We start from the raw sequence: 21,883 nt of genomic DNA on the forward strand, positions 1-21,883 counted from the left end.
GCATATAAGCCACTTACCAGTTTTGTATTCTTTCTTTATGGCTCATAGAAAATACAGTCTTTGGAAGGATTGATGTGATCTCTGGTTAATTTCTAGCTTATTATGACTTCATGGTTAGCAACAAGTGATAGTGTCTGATGAAGTGTTTGCAATGTTGGGTCCTGATTTTTCTTTAAGGAAATTTAAAGGGAACTGATTGTTAAAATGTTCCTATTTCCTATTTCTACCGATACTAGCTCAAAAAGAGATGAGAATTCCAAGATAAAACAGTTCATTATTTTGTAAATCAACTTGATCTCGGCAGCTTTAACTAGGTTCTGACATTATGTTTATAAAGCAAATGACTTTGGTATTTGTTTCCTTATTTTAAGAATTTTTTTTTTGGATGGTTGATAATTGGACAAGCATAGTTTCTGAACATAATTTTGTTTTTCTTTTAGGTGGGATAGTAACATCTTTTTGAGGGAAGAATTGGCTTCCTTTCTTGAAAGTGGTGAAGGTACAGCATATAGTTGCATGGAAGGAACGGTAATCAGATGGCTACCTTCTACCTTTTGTGTTAGGAAACAAAGTCCATTGTAAGAGTCCATGTTGATCTTGGAAATAGAAGGATTGAAAAAAGCTAAATTTCCACAAAGAACAAGAACTTGACCATCTCCTTTTTGATCTGAAGACTAGGGGACAATGGATATCATAGAGACAGCAAAACTTGAAGAACATTTGGAAAATCAACCCAGTGATCCTACAAACACTTACACAAGACCCACTGAACCTGTTGAAGAAGAAAACAAAAATGGCAATGGTAAACCCAAGAGCTTATCCAGTGGGCTGCGAAAAGGCACCAAAAAGTACCCGGACTATATCCAAATTGCTATGCCCACTGAATCAAGGAACAAATTTCCACTAGAGTGGTGGAAAACGGGCATTGCCTTCATATATGCGGTTTTCAACCTCGTCTTGACAACCGTCATGATCACAGTTGTACATGAGAGGGTCCCTCCCAAGGAGCTTAGCCCTCCACTCCCAGACAAGTTTTTTGATTACATTGATAGGGTGAAATGGGCATTTTCTGTATCAGAAATAAATGGGATTATATTAGTTGGATTATGGATCACCCAGTGGCTGTTTCTAAGATACAAGTAAGTAAATCTAATGTTTTGGGGATTTGCCATGGGTTTGTTTTTGAGTGAATAGATGAGTAATTGAGATCATCTTTCCTTTTTATTCCAATAAATTCAGTCTTACCCAAACATTTGATGAAAGAAAGCAGTAGAAAGCTCTACCACATTGAATAAATTCAGTCACTATTCAGTAAGTGTTTGTTGAGCAACTGTGTATGAAAGTGGCAGTGTACAGCAGTACTGTGATGGGTGACTCAGAGTTGATGAATTTAAGGTGCAGTTCCTGACTTCCAGCTATGGTATTTGTATGATAAATCAAGAGGCTTGGAAAGGAATAACATTCACTTCCATCATGTTTGTTATTTCAGGCTCTTGACAAGTGGGAAAAGGAATAGGTTGAGAAACTTTTTTCTCCATTACTCATAATGTGATGTCTGTATTGGTCTAGAGTCAATAGCCTGCTTTAAGGTTTGCCTGGATTCAGTTCTCAAATTTTACATTTCTGTGGGGCTGGGTGTGTGGGTGTGGTTTTGGTTTTTTGTTTGCTTGCTATCTAGTTACAAGAGTTTAAGAAACTGAGTTTAGAACTGAATCCATGCGGTTTTGATTTTTAGATTTCTAAAGTAAACTTGCCCTCTGGTTTTCCTTGGACATCACAAAGGAGCTCATGGTTCACTGGGTTCAGCCTCCTCATTTTTGGAATAGTAGGAAATCAAGAAGAAATAAGTCAGGTACTTTTGCTTTGAAGACACTTAAGAATTGGACATAGCCCTGAAGTGGTTATTTCTGCTTCTCTATGTGAATTCTGACTCCTAGTCCATAAAAACAAAGGCTCCTTAATTCCTCCTTTCCTCTCATTCATCATTTAGACATTTGTTTTCTACTGGGATGGTAGTGATTAAATCACTAAAATATGATTTTGATCAAAACACTGACCATAATATGGAGTTTAAAAATGTAATATATGCTAACTTGTATACAATCTGAAGATTCCAGGTCACATAGGATTTCAGTATTAATGCCACAAGATCATTCTTAGAGAATTTTGGCTGTATTGTTTTTCAGTTGGTAACATTTTTCATTACTTGATCAATTATAGGACTCTCAATGTGGTATATCCACTCAGACCCTAACACTGTTACTGTTTTGTGATTAGAGGAATTCAAAGAGTTCCCCAAATGCAACTTTGCAGTCTTAAAACGTTATTCCACAAACTGCAGTCATTCCTAAGCATTTTCCTTAATATAACTCTTCATGTGTTTCCTTAATATGCTTAAGTAATAGACTTAACTATGAGTTGTCTTTTACTTAAAAAAGTAACCTGCTCCTTAAATTGTTAAAGGATGCTTTATGCTAAAAGCAAAAAATGTATTTATGAACTTCAGTGTTTTTCTTTTTAGTGTCTGGAAATTAACACAATGTAAGAGAGCCTGCTAAGGCTGCAGATAATTTGCTTTCTTCTTTATTTAGAGCAAGGTTTTATTGATATATGTGTGAAACGAGAAATTGTCCAGGATCTGGTAAGTATGTGGACTCCACCCTGAAGTATAGTTTTTCCCTCAATTTAGCTATATTTTCATCTAGATTCTTTTTGAATTTTCATTAGATAGTTATTGTTAACTGCCTGTACTTACCACCTTAGATTTCAACATATCCAAACACAGGGTCACATAGCCGGACCATACATTTTAATGATATCCACTGTTTCAGTTGCAATTCACACAAGTTTGCCTTTTTACATTTGAAGTAGAATTGGCTCTTACATTTTAGTAACTAGTAGAATAATTTTTATAACCTGTTTTGAGCATCCCAGCTGAATGAGGAATGTTGCTTACTCTCTCTTTTAAAAGCACCTTTCAAAGCTATGGTAAAAAAATCATTAGCACTAGTTCATTTTCTAAATAAGGCTGTAGAGTACATCTTTCACCTTCTAAGTTTTCTGTTTTGAGTACAGCTCAACTCAGAATGCTGGGATGAATGTAATTGACTCATAATAATTTCTGCTTATTACTTCACCTTGTCTAACAGCATGGAGCACAATTCAAAACAGCACTCTGTTGGAACCTGAGGTTGGATCAAAGGCTGAATTGGTTTTCCCTTAACCGAGGGGAGAAACTCAGCACTGTTTATTACCTGCTCCTTTTTAGTACCAGGAAAGGCAGAACTAGAATAGCAAACCTTTAAAGAAATGCCTTAGGGATGAATAAATACTCTCATCTACCAGTCTAGGTAGTGTTCCCTTCTATTTTTTTTTCTTTTGACCCCAGAAACCTTGGAATACTCTTAAAATAGCTATTGGAAACAGACAGCTGAAATATATATTTACACATAATTCTTGAAATTAGAAGTTCCAGATGGTACCTGAGTTAGACTTTGATTCATGTCAGAACCACAATCTTACGGAAAACTTAAAATATGTCACATTACCTGAAACTGCCTGTTTTTCCCGAAGTCTTTGATCACTACCAGTCTTGAAAGCTTGAGAGCTCTGAAAATGAGAGACCTCGAGTAATATGTTTTATGTACTAAGGAAATAACACCTAGCAAGTCTAGGGGCTTTATGTGGAGTCCCACTCATCTCTTAATCCCCAGAGCCCAGAGCTTATAGACCTAACTATACAACAGAAAAGGAGCTGTCCTGTTCAGCTGGACTGAGGACATTCAGACCTGTGATGCCCATTCAGATACCCATGAGGCAATGGTACAATGGCAGAGCCCTTCCCCTTTGAAGACAGGATCCTCAGTCATCCACTGGGAAGCCTGGCTTAGGCTGAGGACTCAGGTCATGAAGCACAGGGGCTAATGTTAGTTAAGACAACTTTCTTCCCACAGAAATATAAAGTGAAAAATGACTTGTGGGATTTTTTTGTCCTTTTTTGATCAAGATTGAATAAAATAATCAGCTTATAATTCACTATTAAATGTAATTAATTGTATCAGAACACTTATGGACATTTTCAAGATAGAGTTTTTTGAAAATCTATTTAGCCACAGAGAGAATAGTTCATGCCTGTGTTGTCAAAATACCTTCAGATGGTCCTCAAATAAACCCTGCTTATACCGTGGGTTAAATGTGTTGTCACATTTCCCTATGTGTCTAATGATGTAATGTCACCTTGACTCATTAGTTAATTCCTCTGTGATCGTAGCTTGCTTATTCCTTTCATATGTTCTCAAGAGAGGGTTTTAATGCGGTGAGTTGACTGAAAATACAGACAGGTTCATTGAATTCTCTGGTAAAGAGTGCCTTTGAGGAGAGGTGATTACGTAGACTCTTCGTCTACTTTAGTTCCCCCACTGCACACACACACATCCTTTGGAAGTCAAACCACCTAGATTTATTGCAGTAAGTGAATCTTCATTTTGAAAACTGTGGTGCAATCTCTCCATGGAACTGTAGGGATGGGCAACTCACAAGTAAGCCTTTAAACTCTGTGAAACTGTGGTTTGTTTGTTAATGCCATTCTGTACCGATTATTCTTTATCCTGTTAAACATTGTTTTATTTTTCATTAGGAATAAAAACAAACAGTAAACCTGTTTTTCCCCATCCCTATTTTTTCCTTTAGGTCAATAGTGGGACGCAGATTCTGTTTTATTATTGGAACTTTATACCTGTATCGCTGCATTACAATGTATGTTACTACTCTACCTGTGCCTGGAATGCATTTCCAGTGTGCTCCAAAGGTCAGTACTTCCAAACTACCACTTAGAAGAAACCAGGCAAACAGTCATTGATCACTTACCCTTTATTATACATTCTTCTAGACACTTTCCTATGTGTTAACTGAAATCTAGCATCTTTTCTGTCTTCTATTTAGATTTGAGAGGAAGAAATTAAAATGTATTTATAAAATATATTTTGTGCTAAAAAAAATATTTTCTGCTAACTGAAAATTACCATTGGGGGTTTGATTCTACTTTGTTACCTTCTCATTTACTTATTCATTAATGCATTCATTCTACAGGCATTAAGCTTATGTACCAGGGATTGTAGTAACCCAAACAATGTCCCTCTTCTGGAGCTTATATTCTATTAGGGATGACAAATTATAAACAAAGTCATAATTTGTCACATGATGATAAGTCAGGTGATTGTCACATGGAGAACAGCAGAGCTGAGTAAGGTGAAAGGGTGCTTGAGGGTTCTATTTGATGATATAGAGGTCTTTAATAACAAAGCATTTGGGCAGGAACCAAGACCAGGAAATGAGGCATGTGGATGGCATGAGAGCTCTAGGCTAAAACACTGCTTATTCACAGTGAATAAAGGAAGAGTAGGGAGGCCGGTGTGTCAGAGTGGAGTTGTGAAGGGTCGGGGTGTGCAGACCACAGATCACATAGGGTCTCGCAGTGCGGTATAGGAACTTCAGCCTTAGCGGTAGCAGTGGAAATAATGAGAAGTTGTTCAGTTCGGGATATAGGATATGCTAATAACTTGGATATGGGTTTGAGAGAAAGGAGTCAAGGATGACTCCAAGGTTTTTAGCAGCTGGAAAGAGAGAGTGGCCTTTGAGTGAGACAGTGCGTGAGGATGTCTTCTGAAACCGTCCTAAGAAGGAATTACAGTTTATCCAGGAAGAGCGAGTTCTTGAGAGAGCTGTTAATCATCTCGGACTTCAGTGCACCCTGGTTTACAAAATGGAAAATTACAAATCATGTGCTTTCTGGACAAAGGAATGAAGTCTAACATCATATTTTACTGAACACTAAGCAGATGTCTGAGGTGAAAGAAAAATCGAGCTTCTCTGAAGACGTCCACAGTCTCCCTCACCAAATATAGGTGTGGCTGGAGAAGCTATACTTTTCCAAAGCCATCAAAGCAGAAAATGTCTGTAATTAAAACAGTGTACATATTGAATTTAAACACTGGCTGATTTTAGTGAAGCTAATTTAAGGCGTGGGAGAAGTTCAGAAGTGTAATAAACACTTCTAAGGGGCTATTGCAATGTGTTAAATGGAGAAATGGCCACAGAAAAGAAGGCAAACCCATCTTAGTAACGGATGAGGTTTGCAGGATGAATTGCTATGATTATAGAAAGAAAGTAAATTAAAGATTGTCCTCTGTGGAAGAGTTGCAATCTTCAGAAGCCACATCAGTGCTGTTGGATAGCCAAGCTACAAATAGTCACAGTGGAACCTCTGGTAACATCCTTACTAATCATCGCCCAGGTTCACTTCTTGGGACCCCTTCCTGAAGCATAAGCAAGCTATACATGCCTGAATCATGGTTCAGTAAAAGAAACACAAATCAGTTGGTTTGACTAGAGGTGAGGTGGTGTCATAGAACAGGCATCAGAGTTGTGTTCTGAATTTGGTTCGTCTGCTGGCTTTGGGTGCTGCTTAGATGTTTATGGTTACAAAGCTATTAGATAATCTACTTGTCTCCTGTGTTGCTGACTCTATAGAATGTCCTTCATGACTATAAGGAATATCAGAACTTTGTATATGGAAGCCACTCACTATGGAAAAGTGTCATATCTGTTATAGTAATTGATGCCTGTACAACTTGTAACTCACCAGACATGCTTACAAGAGCCATCATAGCGAAAGCTTTGCTTTCCTAGTTTTCCAGTTGCCTTCTCCTTTATGTATCCTATGGTTCACTTTTAATTTTTTGCTTAGAATTTGCTTTAATCTCCAATCCAAGTTTTGATTGACAGTCGGACAATCTGTGTTCTTCAAAGTGTGTTTAGATAAGTGTTGGCCCAGTTATTATAAAATGATTACATGAAATGATTTAGCTTTGCAAACCTATTTTTCCACATATAAGAATGTTTGGCTGGGAGAGCAACATTCCCCTTCCCTGAGAAAGCTTTCTAGGGCGAGCTATCCCTCACCTTGGCCACAGGTGGCCAAACACCTACTTTTTTTTTTTTTTTTTTTTTTTTTTGAGACAGAGTTTTGCTCTTGTTGCCCAGGCTGGAGTGCAATGGTGCAAACTTGGCTCACCACAACCTCCACCTCCCAGGTTCAAGCAATTCTCCTGCCTCAGTGTCCCGAGTAGCTGGGATTACAGGCATGTGCCACCACACCTAGCTGGTTTTTGTTTTTGTTTTTTTAGTAGAGACAGGGTTTCTCCATGTTGATCAGGTTGATCTCGAACTCTTGACCTCAGATACTTACCTTCTTAATGGAAGAAACAATGTAGATGATAAGCTTTCCTATTTGGCAGCAGCCAAGTTGGTCTCTCCTGTACCTAATGTACCACCCATTGCACTCCAGCCTGGGTGAAGGAGCAAGACCCTGTCTCAAAAGGTCTTTCTGTATTTCTCTCCCGTGTATTCTATTACATGATTTTTTTTCTGAGCATTATTCTTTGATTTTCTCAATCAATTTGCTCTACACTCATCTGATCTGAATCCCCCACCCAATCTAGCCCCTCAATAATTCAGTATTCCAATTTTCTGTGCCTACAGTTTTGACCAACTCCTTCCTGTATGATTAAATTGTAATGGAGTACAAACCTCTCCAGCCCTTGGCCTAGCCCAGCATTGTTTCTCATGTCATCACAGTGGCTTTGTGGGGCTGCTGCACCTTGTCCAAAGGAGCTCTCCTAGCCTCCTGCCATAGCACACAGGCTATTTCTTTAGGGATGTTTTTCCTAATCAAAGCTACTCGTTTTTAAAGCTGCCAGTGCATCCCTAATCCATCATTTTCAAACCTATTTAAATTATTTAATGAGTTGCAACTCCTCTTCTTAATTGTAAATGTTTTGTCAGACATTAATACAGCTATATGTCTGTCCACTTTAGGCTGCCCACCTAATACAAGGTACCAATTCACTGTAGAGAATATTGGTAATGTGGTATGCAGCTGAATCAAATATTAACCATTCAAAACCCTCACTTCCCCCTGCAAAAAGGAAAGAAAGTAGCTTTGATCTGCTTTTTAGCACATAGTCGTGGTGAAGTCATTGGTTATTAATATTTTTAAAAGCTTTGCCCAAGGACACACCACCACCAAGACATATTATTAGTAACATATTGAATAATTTAAAACATGTCAATAAAACTTGCCAATAAATGAATAAAACCCAGTTTGAGGAGCTTCTCCTTGGATTCTTTTTGACTTTTTAGGTTAAAAAGAAAAAAAAAAAATCACAACCTGGTGTCCTTTCTAAGAGTCACACAATTAGACTGAAACATGATTTTAGCCACTTGTAGATTCCCTTCTTAATCTTCTTGTGTCGTTCAGCTTAATGGAGACTCTCAGGCAAAAGTACAACGGATTCTACGATTGATTTCTGGTGGTGGATTGTCCATAACTGGATCACATATCTTATGTGGAGACTTCCTCTTCAGCGGTCACACGGTTACGCTGACACTGACTTATTTGTTCATCAAAGAATGTAAGTAATAGCCCATTCCCACTGAACTGATAACTGTAGTGGGAGGGGTCCCTGGGCTCTGAAATTGATAGGAGCCCTTATTTTCTTGGGATTGATAAGCTGTGAAAGAGACAGGTGTGTGTGTGTGTGTGTGTGTGTATATATATATATATATATATATATATAAAATTTCAACTAGTCATATGTGATTTGAACCCTGAAGGCTTAAAACTTGGCCCTGGCTTCTCTCTAGCATTTAACATGCCTCTAAAACATCTCCCTTCTTGGTTAGTACTTCTTAAGGTATGAAAATCTATCTTAATATTAGAATTAATTGTTAATTTTATTGCAAAAAGGATTGGTACATTCTAAAGACAGTTGTAATGACCTTTGCATTATTTGTAGGACACTTCCATTCTAGCATTCCAAATAATTCAGTTAATGTGTTCCTCTTTTTAAAACATTTCCAAGTCCCACTTTATTCTAATTTCATCATTTTCCAGCACTTTCTATGCTTTCATAGGAGTCTTCATGGACCATTTTGCCAATACTGATTATTTTCTTCTCAAGAAGAAATGTGGTGGCAAAAAATAAAAATCTTTCTATATTTATATGCTTAGTTCACATTATAGAAAATCCTTGGGTTTTCTAGTAGGTTTTATGGCCAAAATCATGTCTATCATGTCTTGTTCTTTGTAGGGTTGTACTGTTTTAGCTGCCCAGTAGATCCCATTTTTATATATTTCCGAGGTTTTGTATATTTAGGCCTGTTACCTCAAAATCCTTTTGAAGTAATAATGCTTCTCCCTTCAGGTTTGCAAAGCTGGTCAGTATTACCCTTCATCTTTAGTTCCAAGTTACCTCATGCCAGTATTTTTTAGAGGTTTATCTTAATCCTTTTCACTGGACATATTTAAAAGGAGGTCTTTCAGCAGAGAGCAGCAGAAGGCAGCTTCCCCTCCCCTGTCCTCCTTGCTCTTCCCTCCTCACTTGGCCCTTTGTTAATCCAAATAGGTTCATCCTAATTGAATGGTGGTGTGGAAGTCAAGGGTTATCTTCAGTGGTGCAGAAGTGAATTATTGCCCCTTTGATTACCTGGGGTATTTGGTTTAAGTTCTGCTGTGAGGGCAAGATGACAAAAGAGTTGAGGTTCTCTGTAGTAGATGAAGTCAAGTCTTTTTTTGTGAGAATTGTAGCATCTCTTTGTTGCTTCCTTTGTAAATTCTACATACAGACCTGCGGTAGGGAGAAATTGGGATACATGTGGGGTCTTCATACTTGACTTAAAAGTTGAAGCCTCTGCACCTTTTCCCTTATTTCTATTCTCACACTCTTGGGGTGGTGGGGTGGGTCCTGGATCTGTCTCTGCACCATCATCAGAGGATGGTCTCTTCCTTAAATTTAGTCACTCCATTTCTAATATTGAGTTATTGGTTCTGGGGGGTTGGGTGGAAGGACATATGTTGCTATGGTTCTAACTCTAATTTTGCCAAGGAAAGTTCCATCAGTGTGCAATGTAAGATCAGTCATTGTCTAGTCTAGATGTACATTTGAGTTTCGGATCTTCTCTCTAATCTGAAGATCATAAAAAACTTACAGAAGGAGATGGGGATGAGGGTGGAGGTGGGGAAGGGCATTTCAGAGTGAAGGCATTGTAGGTTTAAAGTAATAAAAACACCCCCAGGAAACTTAGATTCAGTTTTCTAAAATAACTGAAAACCAACTGATATTAACTGTATTAGTCTGTTTTCACACTGCTGATAAAGACATAACCAAGACTGGGTAATTTATAAAGAAAAGTGGTTTAATGGACTCACAGTTTCATGTGGCCGAGGAGGCCTCACAATCATGGTGGAAGGCAAAAGCCACATCTTACATGGCAGCAGACAAGAGAGAATGAAAACCAAGCAAAAGGGGTTTCCCCTTATAAAACTATCAGATCTTGTGAGACTTATTTACCACCACAAGAACAGTATGGGGAAAACCACCCCCGTGATTCAGTTATCTCCCACCAGGTCCCTCCCACAACACACGAGAATTATGGGAGCTACAATTCAAGATGAGATTTGGGTGGGGACACAGCCAAACCATATCATTAACAATATTAGCAAATAGACATAATACTTACTCTGTCCCAGGCACTATTCTAGGGCCTTGATGTAAATTAACTCATTTGATCCTTACAACCACCGTCTGAGGGATGCATTACTTTTTTCCCATTTTTCAGATGAGTAAACTTAAGCATAGAGAAAGTGATTGGCCACAGTGCATAGCCATCATTTGGAGAAGCAGGTATTCAGGTTGAAGCAGGCTGAATCCAGAGGTTTTGCTTTTAATTTCTTGGCTGTGTTTAGAACTTTGGAAATTCAAGCTGGTTGACTCTATTGTACTGCCAAGGAATAGTATACTTATCTATAAGCAGGGACATTGCTCATTATTGTACATTCTTTCACCTCAGAGCAACAGCAAGGCAACTTGTGATTGATTTTATACTTTAATGAAGGCCACTCAGTATGTAGAGACATTTTTCCCCAAGACATTTTGACTAGAGGTTTCTAAAATTGTGTAAATTTATATGTAGCATGCAAAGAATACCATTTTGCTTTCTCCAATTTTTGGTGAGAAATAAAGGGACATATCTGTAATACTTAACACAAACTCAATTTTATAGTCAATTCTGTATATAAGCAGAGCATTCCATGTTTATGTCTGCTTTCTTTCTAGGCAATTAGGAAAAACATTTATCTTCTAAATTATACTGTACGTTCTTGTTCTGAGTAAGCAGTGGTTCCAGTGGTTTCTTTGAAAAGTCTGCTTCTAGAATTAGATGCATCATTTATATATATATTTTTACTTTCCGCCTTTTGATCAGTTTGGACTCTTTCCTTCTTTGCTGTGTTGTCATAAGTAGATTTAAATTTAGTTGTGAGAGCACATGAAAATGTGGCACCAGGACCATTTTGGGGTTAACAAGGGAGGGCTTCATACAGTCGTGCAAATATTATAATTGGGGTGTAGATTCCTGATAAAATTAGCCTGGAGAAATCAGACTAGCTGTTAGTGCCAAACATCTGGCTAGTAGAGAACAGTTTTTTGGTTTTTCACATTGCCACCCTACCAAGTCCATTGTCTCTATTATTTAATGCCTCCTAGGGCTAGAATTCCACACAGACAGTGATGTTAACTACTATTTGTGTCATCATCTAGCTCATTGTTATCCCTAGGGGATGAATGAGAAAGTAAGAGGATTACCATTTTGCCATTTCTATTTCAAAACACCTTCTATTCAATCTTTTCTTTGGGTCAGCCAGTGTTCTCAGTTGATGAGTGGTGGGCCCAATGTGGTAGCATAATAGGAAATACATTTTTATGTGAAAGCACTGCTGGGGTTTCCAGCCATTCCTAAAACCTCACTTGCAATTCCATGAGTAGTAAAAAGAAGATTCAGGCCACCTCTATACCTACTTCAGCTTTGCTTCTTGTGAATAAACAAATGCAAAATAGTTCTAGTTTGCCCAAACATTTTGAACTTCTAAGGTAAATACCAGATGACCTATACATTGGGAAGCAGGATTGCTAAGAGACCTTAGTGAGTGCCATAGTTGTTTCTTACAGCTGGTAAGTAGAATGAACTTTTAAGTGGCCTTACCAGGAAGGCTGAGTCCACAAGTGAATGGTCAGGAATCCTAACCTTTACAGAGGGAATGTTTTATAGTTGCTATTGGCAATAACAGTGTAAAATTGCTGAGAATCAAAATACTGCTAGCCACAATGCCATTCCTTCTGACGCCCTTACCCTACACATACCCCTGGAGAACTAATATAAATTTAAAACCTGAAATTACTCCTGTTTTCCCATTTCCCTCCTTATTTTCATAGACAACCACCTTTTCTTTTGACCCCTACTATCTTTCTTTCCAGTGGGAAAGTGGCTCCTTTATGTGAGCCAGTATGCAATTCCAGCCAACCTAATAAACAATTCTGTTCTCTTTCTTATGAAACAGCTTATTCACATGGGCAAGGCCTAGAATGTCTAGTGTTACCAGCTTCCCCAGCGAATGACTATTACGCCCACTGCCAGGGAGCCCCTCTGCCTCCCTCCTACCTGAGCAGATCCCGGGCAGTTCATAGTGACTCAGTTTACGTTATCAGTTTTCTCCTTCTGGTGACCTCTTGATCCTGGGTTATTCTACTTAAGGTCGTTAGGACAGACTGTAATCATTATATTCATCTCTGGGAATCTTATTAACTCTGTAATTTTTCTGCTGTCCAGATTCGCCTCGTCACTTCTGGTGGTATCATTTAATCTGCTGGCTGCTGAGTGCTGCCGGGATCATCTGCATTCTTGTAGCACATGAACACTACACTGTCGATGTGATCATTGCTTATTATATCACAACACGACTGTTTTGGTGGTACCATTCAATGGCCAATGAAAAGGTGAGAGCAGTGAAGATGCTTGGATAATTTCTTTGCTTTGAATGCAGTGGACCCTTTTCATGTCATGGGGTTTTAGATAGCTTAATGGGGATAACTGATGTTGCCACATTCACTTAAACATATATCCATTACTGCTTTTTAAAATAAAGCAAAGAACTTCACAAATATGAATGCCATTTATGGATAAAGATGCTATAAGGTTATGGAGCACAGTGCATCACTAACTCAGGTAATTTACACTAGAATGAAGAAATATATGTACTAAATTAAAATTTAGGAACCTTCTCTGTAAAAGCATTGTAGTGCAGCTAGGTAAGACATAATCCCTGCCTTCAACTTAAATTAATTTTAAGGAGAAGGTAACAGCTATTTAAAATTTTTTTTTTTTTTTTTTTTTTTTGAGACAGTCTTGTTCTATTGCCCAAGCTGGAGTACAGTGGTACAATCTTGGCTCACTGCAACCTCCACCTTCCAAGTTCAAGCGATTCTTGTGCCTCAGCCTCCCAAATTGCTGGGATTACAGGTGCACCCCACCACGCCTGGCTAATTTTTATTTTGTATTTTTAGTCGAGACAGGGTTTCACCATGTTGGCCAGGCTGGCCTTGAACTCCTGACCTCAAGTGATCCTCCTGCCTCAGCCTCCCAAAATGCCAGGATTACAGGCGTGAACCACCTTGCCCGGCTGATAGCAGCTATTGTTTAAAATCACAAACTAAATAGCTTATGAATGACTGGATTTGGTATATCCTCTGGTGATAATGGTGCTCTCTGGCTTCCCTTCCGATTCTTCCTCATTTGCTACTGCTGCTTCCTTGTTTCCAGATACCCTTTTCTTTCTTCTCCCATTCATACTTAAAGAGCTAGCTCAAATGCCACCTCTTTTTTCTGTAACTCTTGCTCTCTTCCTCTGGTCCCAAGGCAGAATTATTCCTCCCAGTCTCTGTTTTCTCCTAGTCTAGGTAAGTGTCCTTGGTATAATAGAGTTGGTCTGTGTACCATGACTTACTTATCTTTGTATAGACTTGCCATATTGTCAATTTGAAGAATTTGTGAGCAATTGAAATATGACATTTCCAAAGGATCGACATCCAACTCTTGGTGTCCACTAATAAATGCTCTTTCTATGGATTACTTTATTTCTCTTTGTAGCTCTGTTTCCTATTTTGTAGTCTCCTATTTCCATCTTCCTTCTTACACTTCCATCTAGTTGACTGCTGACAACACTGAACCAAAATTTTCATCTTTCCTCTTAAATGTGTTCAACCTTCTGAGCTCTTCTTTCACTCTTTGACCCCTAGATTTGATCACTCACACATCCTGAAAATTATTCCTCCTGAGTAATTCTGACATCCACTCCCAGAGTCTCCATTCTTACTGGAATTGCAGGCAGAAGAAATTGCATGAGCCACAAAGGAAGGCAAGACACCTAGGTGTGTTAGGGGACCGGAGTCATGGTAGAGTTAGGGAAAGGACATGAAAATCATTACTGCTATGTGATCTGAATTCTGTTTTCCTTAGGTTACAGTGAATGCCAATTTAAGAAAATAATTAGGATGCAAATTGAGAAAGATATGTCTCATTTTACTTTTTTTCTACCATTTGCAGAACTTGAAGGTCTCTTCACAGACTAATTTCTTATCTCGAGCATGGTGGTTCCCCATCTTTTATTTTTTTGAGAAAAATGTACAAGGCTCAATTCCTTGCTGCTTCTCCTGGCCGCTGTCTTGGCCTCCTGGCTGCTTCAAATCATCATGCAAAAAGTATTCACGTGTTCAGAAGATTGGTGAAGACAATGAGAAATCGACCTGAGGAGCAAAACAAAGGCATCAGCTCTTACACCAAAAGAGTTAACGCTGTAACCAAAGGTATAGTTTTGTTTTTTATTTTAGGAGAACTGACTGGTAAATGAAGAAATGGACCAAATTTTGTGTAAATGAATAGAAAGATGAACAAAGTATTACCCTTTGACTGCTTTTCTTCTTCATCCCGAGAAAGATACATTCTCTTGCAGCTCTTCATTCATTGGTGACAAGCCCCCACCCTGGGACTTTACTAATGAGCTTGTTAAAGAGGTGCCAAAGAACATATTCCTCCTTTCTTTATTCTTTCTCCACCAAAACCCTCTACTTCAGAATTTTTTCAGGATATTTTTCCTCCCAAGGTCAGAAGAATGTGTTAATATTTTAAATAAAATATCTGGACATCTACAGCCACTGTGTAAATAGAACAGCCTAATATTGAGAGTGGTTTCTAGCATTAGGTTTAGCAAGGGGAAGATCCACGGGTTGTGCGTCAGCGTTGGGTGAATTTTGTTTCTACCCTGTCACGTGGAAAGTTAGGGTTGAGTCCAGGAGTGCACGCTGCTGCTGCCACCCAACGCGCTATGTATCACTTTTAATTTGTTTTGTTTTGTTTTGTTTTTAAAAGATCATTTTATCTTAAAAAGGAAAGCTGATCCAAGTAAACATGAAAGTATTTGACACACCCCACAGATTTTACATGTGTGTAAACGTTTCACTTTAAAATCTCTATGACAGACACACAGGAAACATGAGGTCGTTTCTGTTAATGAGTGGCCCTTGAGTACACACTTAGATGCTGTCTGCCCTGTAAATTTGGATCTGGTGCCCCAGGGCAGTCAACTCTTCTAGCATAGGCTGAAAACACACGTGTGTCAACTGAGGCTCACGCCACTTGGGGAATGAGCCTGTTTCCCTTCCAGGCCAGGCCCTGGTGTGAGATCAATTTTAGGGCCCCTAATTGGAGCACAGAAATATATTTGGTCAAATTTCATTGAAGGTGATTTCTTCCTTTTTATATTGTACTTTATGGAAAAACCAAGATGGAACCTGAAAGTTAATGTATCCTTGCTAAAAATGTGTCCTTGCTTTTAGCAGGAGACTCAGCTTCTCATAACTAGTCCTAAGGACATATGCCACAATTGAGTAATTTTACTTCTACCCTGTGAAAATAACATGGTGCTGCACTATAATATACTCTCGGAATCAGTGTGTTAGTTACAGCTACACAGTGAAGGGGGATAACTGTTTCTAAATTTCTTTAAGGTGATGCCAAAAAAATGGATTAAAAAAATCTGATCAGATTTAATGTTATCAGATTTAGTGCATTATTTAATGCTATTGAATCTTTTGGATAATTCTTGGCTTAATTTCTTAACTACTTTTGAAGGTTGATTTGCAAGACTTTTAGAAACCTTAGAAAAGTTTTAAGGTTGCAAAGTTATCAACACTAGGGCAGAGGGTGGAGAGGCCAATGCGGGTAGAAGGAGGCAGTTATGTTTATATTGAAGGTGAAATTTGTCTTTCATTTGGAATGGAAAACATTCTCAAATTTATCATTATAAACTAGTCAGCCTTGACTGCACAAAATTGACCTTTAAATTGCTTGAGAAAAGCACAATGCAAATCGTTCAGAAGGGTCAACATTCTTCGGTGCTAAAATCTTGTGTATGTTTTCAGAATGGCTTTTTCTGTGTGTCATAGAATAATCACTAAAGGAAAGGTAGTTGAATTTAATGTCATGAAGCAAGACTCTTTAATTCAGTTATTTTAAACAAGAATTAAAACCCCAAACATTCTTGGCAGGCTTTGAAGCACACTGAATTTTCCAGTATTTCTTATTAAATACACCAATAATAAACATATGCCTAGTTTACCTGATGAGTTTAGACATAATTCTATATAATGTTCACTTATATTCATTTATTAAATAGCAAAACTTGTGCAAGAACAAGGTGTTCTACTTGAAAACACTGATTTTTAAGTTCCTGTTGACTGATTATAAAGAAAATAATCTGACACAGAAGCCTGGATTTTACTCTCCTAACACTGGTGTTTTCCTTGAGCCTCTAATTCAAATAAGACAAATCGATACACCTTACAACCTTATTCAGCTGTGTCTGGATAACCCACCTTTCATCTATTGAATAAAAAAAAGTGTTTAAACTCAATAAATAAAAAAAAATTGTGTACCAATTACTACAGACCCCCTGAAACAGTAAGCCTTGGATTTTAGTCAAGTAATCCAGTTTTTTAATTTAAAAAAAAAACCCATCACCTTTTAAAGAACTTTAAAAACACCTGTGATGCCAATGTGGCCACTGCCACTGCCATGTCTTTACACGCATGTGTCGTATAGCTCTGTCATTCAGTTGAGGAAGTCCATGGTTTGCAAATAAGGGTGGGAGAATCAAAATTTCAGGATGGTAAAAAAAAAACATAGTAAAACCCATTTACATATAGGAAAGAAAACTTGACCTTCAACCCAGTGTGCCACTTTGGGATATAAAACAAGTATGATCTTGCCTTTGAAATCATAAATGTTTGGAGCACCTATTCTTTGCCAGTTAAGATACATATCTTATTATCCCTTTTTTTGTTTTTAAGTCTGTGCTCCTGTTGAAGCTTTTCCTGTAATTTAGGTTGTCTGTGAAATACCTATAACATATAATTCCTACAGAGTATGCCACATTTTTTTCCTAAATGATTTCAAATGAAGTTCTCTCAGATCCTATCATTGAACTCGTCCACTAGATCTGAAAATAAAGCATCCTTTCCCGAGTCCACTTGAACTAATTGTGAATTTGTTACTTAACTTACTGGCATCTTGGGAAACAAGTTTTGCTGTGGAAGGAAGGCTGTTTTGAGAGTGAGCATTGAGTCTACTCTGGTTTGTGGATGACATTGCATTAGGGTTCTTTGCTGTATTACCAGTGCCCCCTTGTGGCAATATACTTTATGACTAGGAATGCAAACACCACTTTTAAAAGCCTGTTTTCAAGTTTTTGAAAGGCATTTGTTTTCTGTTATGTGTGCCAATAATCTGAAAGTATCATGTGAAAGGAATTATTTTAAAAGCATTTTAAACCTTTCCCAAAGGTAAAATGTGCTCAGATGATAGGCACGTGTAATTCTAACCTTTTATCCATTTGATCAAAGAAATTTGTAGAACATTTTTACCTCTCATGATCACAATCATTAGTGTCTCCCTTTATAACGATCTATATTTTGTTTACTTTGAAACACCAAATTTGTTGTCTTGTTTTTTTTTTACATGACAGAACTCATGCAGTTTCTTTTTTCATTGAAAGTTCATATCTTGCCCCTTAAATAGTTTGAACATTTCTTTCCTAATTATTTTTTGTTTTTGTTCTGCACTGTAAAACTGATTAAAACTTTAAGCCAATCTTAATGCACTAGCCTCTGTAGTGTAAGGAAGTGTGAGAAGGAATTTCTTAATGAGTTTACATGTTTAAATCAAGCATATTATAAGTTATATGCCATGTGTTGAAGGCTTTTCTATTTATATATATAAAGATTTTTAGTATTTGTTTTTAATGTCCTTGTGTTGCAATAATTTAACGCCTTTGACTCAGTTGCTGAAAATATTTCTTCTATAAAGAAGTGCTCTTGACTTCAACACCCAAACACTGAAAATCATGTCAATGGTACCCAAAGATAAGTTTTTATACAGATACACACCTTATAAGTTCTGATTTATTTTCTTACTCATTAATCTATGCTATGTTCTAAATAAATCATGAATGAGAAGAGTGCTTTATTGTGGAATTATTTAAAACTGTCCTTTAAAAGAAAAAGAGGAAATGATGAACAAAAACTAATCTAATTGCCAAGTTGGAATTCATTATTTAATTTACCTCCTATGCAATGATTAATGCTGCAAAACGTATGGTTATGTTACCGTATATTCACAAAAGAAATATTACAAGGTTTCAGAGGTAGCCAATTGCATTCTTTTGGAAATTTACTGTACTGTTTCAATGTGTTAAGTGCCTTGTTGTAAAGTAAAATTTTAAGTCTAGAATTCATTATTTTCCTGACATATATTTTTCATTATATCTACTGTATGCTATTGTGATAGTTTTATGAAATGCTTACATTTTAATCAAGTATGTAAATTTCAGAAGCTCTTTTCTCCTACCCACCAGTACCTTAATCATTGGTTTATCACATTGGATTCAAATTCAGGTTCCTTTTTTGATAAAGAGGAAATTTGTTTTCCATGCTTGTGATTTTGTGTTTGTAAACATTTCAGGAGGAATTTAGGAGTGTAACTATAGTTTATACTTCTAAAATGTTGTCTTACATTTACATTTTTAAGTGCCTAACTGTTGAAACTGATTTATGTTTCTCTTCTAAAGGGGATATGTGTACTTGGTTTCTAATCTCTTTGGTTTTGCTTTTTTAAAAATGCAAGAGCCTATACTTTGTATTTACCTAATAAACCACAATGATATCAACAGTCTTTTCAAAATTATTACTGTTTCTTTCCATTTACAAAATGTGTCATTTTTAAAAGAGTTCTAGTTTTAGAGTACTTGTTAAAACCACAAGAGGGATATTTTCTTCAAAGACTATTTTTAAAATAAAGTAATAACTTTCAATTAATGGATTTAAGGTGAAAAATAATTCAGAACAATACAAGGTCATTCATGGAGAAGAAAATCACACATTCCATGATTCTGATTTTCACTGTTCACAAGAGGACAAAGTCACTCATGAAAAGCAGACCCCTTTTGGTCACTAGGTCTCCTTATGCCTTCACAAGACAGAAGCCTAAGGTAATGTCCTCAACTGGAGTTTGCTAGACATTGCAACAGCAAGGTGCAGAAAGTTGGTTTTGAACCTGCTGATGACAAATGCCCCTCCTCCAAGATAAATTTTGTAAAAGCAATTCAGTGGGGTGAAGTGAATAGGATAAGATAATAAGGTTCAAAGAGTAAGTTACAGGAGATAGTCCATGCTTTATCCTTGGATTGTCTAGAAATGATAGAGCATAGATCAGAATAGTTTTTCTGCCACCTCCACTCAGACCTTGGACGAAAAGCTCATCACAGTGATGTTCTGATTATCCTGTGGAAACACTGGCATGCTGATTTTGCTGGCCACATAGCTTCAAAGGCTGCCCTTATCTAGAATGCAGTGTGCAAGAAACTAATGTGAACTCTTGTTTGTCGTGCAAGGGACTAACAGGAACTTTTACTAAGGGGCTAATTCATTCTGGGTTCCATTTGTTTTCTTCATACAAAAGCTCTTGAGTGTGCCTCCTATGAGAGAATAAAACTCTCTGGGGATTTTTGAAAGTTCTGAGGATAGTGAAGTCTTTTAAAGTAGTACTCTGTCTCTTACTCCAATAAGGAATCAATAGGAACTTTACAACTGCAGGTAAAGTGGCATTTTCAATCACACTAATCATGGGCAAGTTTCATAAGTAATAAAACCACTTTGAAACAAAAAAGAATGGTGATCATTCATGCTTGGTTTGAGATCTCTACCTCACAGCTGTTGATTTTAGAATCAGAGTGTAGTGGTGTGTCCAAACAAGTTTTGCCACCAGGATTAGATGCTAGTCTCACTAGAAAGTGAATTTAAATTCACTTACTTCAACCCCCATCCCATCCCCACCACATTTAAAGGTAGCAAAGTATCATCTGTATGATCCATATGCCTACTCAACGACGGACTCAGCTTCAAGTCTGTAAGGTTTTTTGATTGCAGGTCATTACAGTCTTGACCCTGCGCAATGCCTTCAGTCTCTTCAGATGATCGTGCTATTAAGAGGTCACCACAACTTTTAATAATGTTCATCTTCTCTGATATTTTGAATCTCCTGCTGAGACATAGGAAGACAGGAAACTAGACTATGTTCACAAACCATTTGAGTGATTCTGTGTGCCATGCACTAGAGCTGCTGATACATAAAATTCCTGACATCAAAGTGGGAATGTCTGCACTGTAAGACTCGTCCATAACTCCTAAGTCACATCATAATAAATTCAATTGCATAAAATATATGCAAGTCTTAGGAAATGTTTGTAAGTTTTAAGAAGTGTTGGTCAGGGCCTTCACAGCCAGCTAGATGTTCCAGAAGTGGAAGTGAATTGCTTTTCTGGATGCATTGTCACTGAATTTTACCATTATTTTCTATTTAATATTTTAGCAAAATCGCAAAATAGACATCAAATTTTATCTCATCCAAAGGTAGGGAGAGGTGATGTGCCATGGTCTCTGAGCATCCATCCAGACATTTTTTGCTGGGCATGCTGAGTGCAAGGCCCTAACTCCTGTTTCCCAGGCCATTTCTCAGGATTGTATTTGCAGTAAGCAATGTTAAGTAATGAGGTAGCATATCACCCTAAATAAGAGAAGTCTATTTTTCTGTTTACTGTAAAGCAGTAAAAACGCCAAGCTCAGTGGTCCTCAGTTGAGTTGCAAACCCACTACATATGTAACATCTGTCTTGACCTCTCCAAGTCATCCCTATGGGATTTGAGAGACAAGGGAGCCAAAGGGACCATGCTGACACTTTGGCTACTGCTATGCTATGCGTAGTGAAGTCCTTTGTCTCTGACTCAGGAGTCTTGTGTCTTCTCCCAGTGTCCAATGAAACAGGAATCAGGCTAACTTGTGGGCTTGTAAGTAAAGTCACAGATGCTTCAGAGACTGACATGTAAATTTTATTTTCTTCTAATACATAAGAATATCAGAAGTGTAATACTGTATTACTAATATAAGTTAGGATAGTAATGGATTATGTATTACTATGTGTGTGTATATAGATATATATATAATGCACATTTAATCCATATGTGGCACCTGTAATCAAACAGCATTTTACAGTTAACGCTTGACATACATTCTTTAATCTTCACAAAACCCTGTGAAGTAAGCAAGGCAAGAGAAGGTGACCTCATTTTATGACATGAAAGGGTTCATAAATGTTAGAGCTAGAACTTGAGTTTTGTTTTTGTGGGCTACAGCTTGCTGCATAATTACTATGGTCACCATCACCGTTTGTTAGGGTTTTGTTAGGAAATTAGTTTCAGAAGCAAACTGTCCTTGGGCCAGGTTCTTTGTCACATGCTACAGATTTTTCTTACAATTCACTACATTTCAAAGGAGAGAAAAGTTGACTCCTAGTGCAAAATGACCTTGAAGGCAAAAGAATCCTC

The 21,883-nt window shown here is 37.5% G+C and overlaps 1 protein-coding gene and 1 long non-coding RNA gene across 3 annotated transcripts in view; one reads left to right on the top strand and one right to left on the bottom strand.

Annotated features, from left to right (window-relative positions):
- The first annotated feature begins 465 nt into the window (after positions 1-465).
- On the top strand, positions 466-19,173 carry SGMS2 (sphingomyelin synthase 2). 2 transcript variants are annotated; one of them, XM_045392726.3, is made up of 6 exons: positions 466-1,139; positions 1,736-1,852; positions 4,690-4,807; positions 8,318-8,471; positions 12,724-12,890; positions 14,497-19,173. In XM_045392726.3, the coding sequence occupies exons 3-6, from the start codon at positions 4,754-4,756 to the stop codon at positions 14,698-14,700; spliced, it is 579 nt and encodes a 192-aa protein (XP_045248661.1). In that variant the 5' UTR covers positions 466-1,139; positions 1,736-1,852; positions 4,690-4,753; the 3' UTR covers positions 14,701-19,173. The 2 variants fall into 2 exon arrangements, with proteins under 2 accessions (XP_045248661.1, XP_015306022.1); XM_015450536.4 differs by lacking the exon at positions 1,736-1,852.
- LOC123573606 (uncharacterized) overlaps positions 14,452-21,883 on the bottom strand; it is a 78,369-nt gene continuing 70,937 nt past the window's right edge. Inside the window, exon 2 of the long non-coding RNA XR_010586943.2 lies at positions 14,452-14,696. This is a non-coding gene — a long non-coding RNA (uncharacterized lncRNA). The remainder of the gene's footprint in view (positions 14,697-21,883) is intronic.

The sequence above is a fragment of the Macaca fascicularis genome, chromosome 5 (assembly GCF_037993035.2).
Source record: "Macaca fascicularis isolate 582-1 chromosome 5, T2T-MFA8v1.1".
NCBI lineage: Eukaryota > Metazoa > Chordata > Mammalia > Primates > Cercopithecidae > Macaca > Macaca fascicularis.

Excerpts from the sequence above, each read along its gene's own strand:
- SGMS2 (XM_015450536.4), top strand. The coding sequence starts at position 685 with ATGGATATCATAGAGACAGCAAAACTTGAAGAACATTTGGAAAATCAA. Across the intron at positions 8,472-12,723 it reads TTATTTGTTCATCAAAGAAT|ATTCGCCTCGTCACTTCTGG; the intron begins GTAAGTAATAGC and ends TCTGCTGTCCAG. Across the intron at positions 12,891-14,496 it reads ATTCAATGGCCAATGAAAAG|AACTTGAAGGTCTCTTCACA; the intron begins GTGAGAGCAGTG and ends TACCATTTGCAG.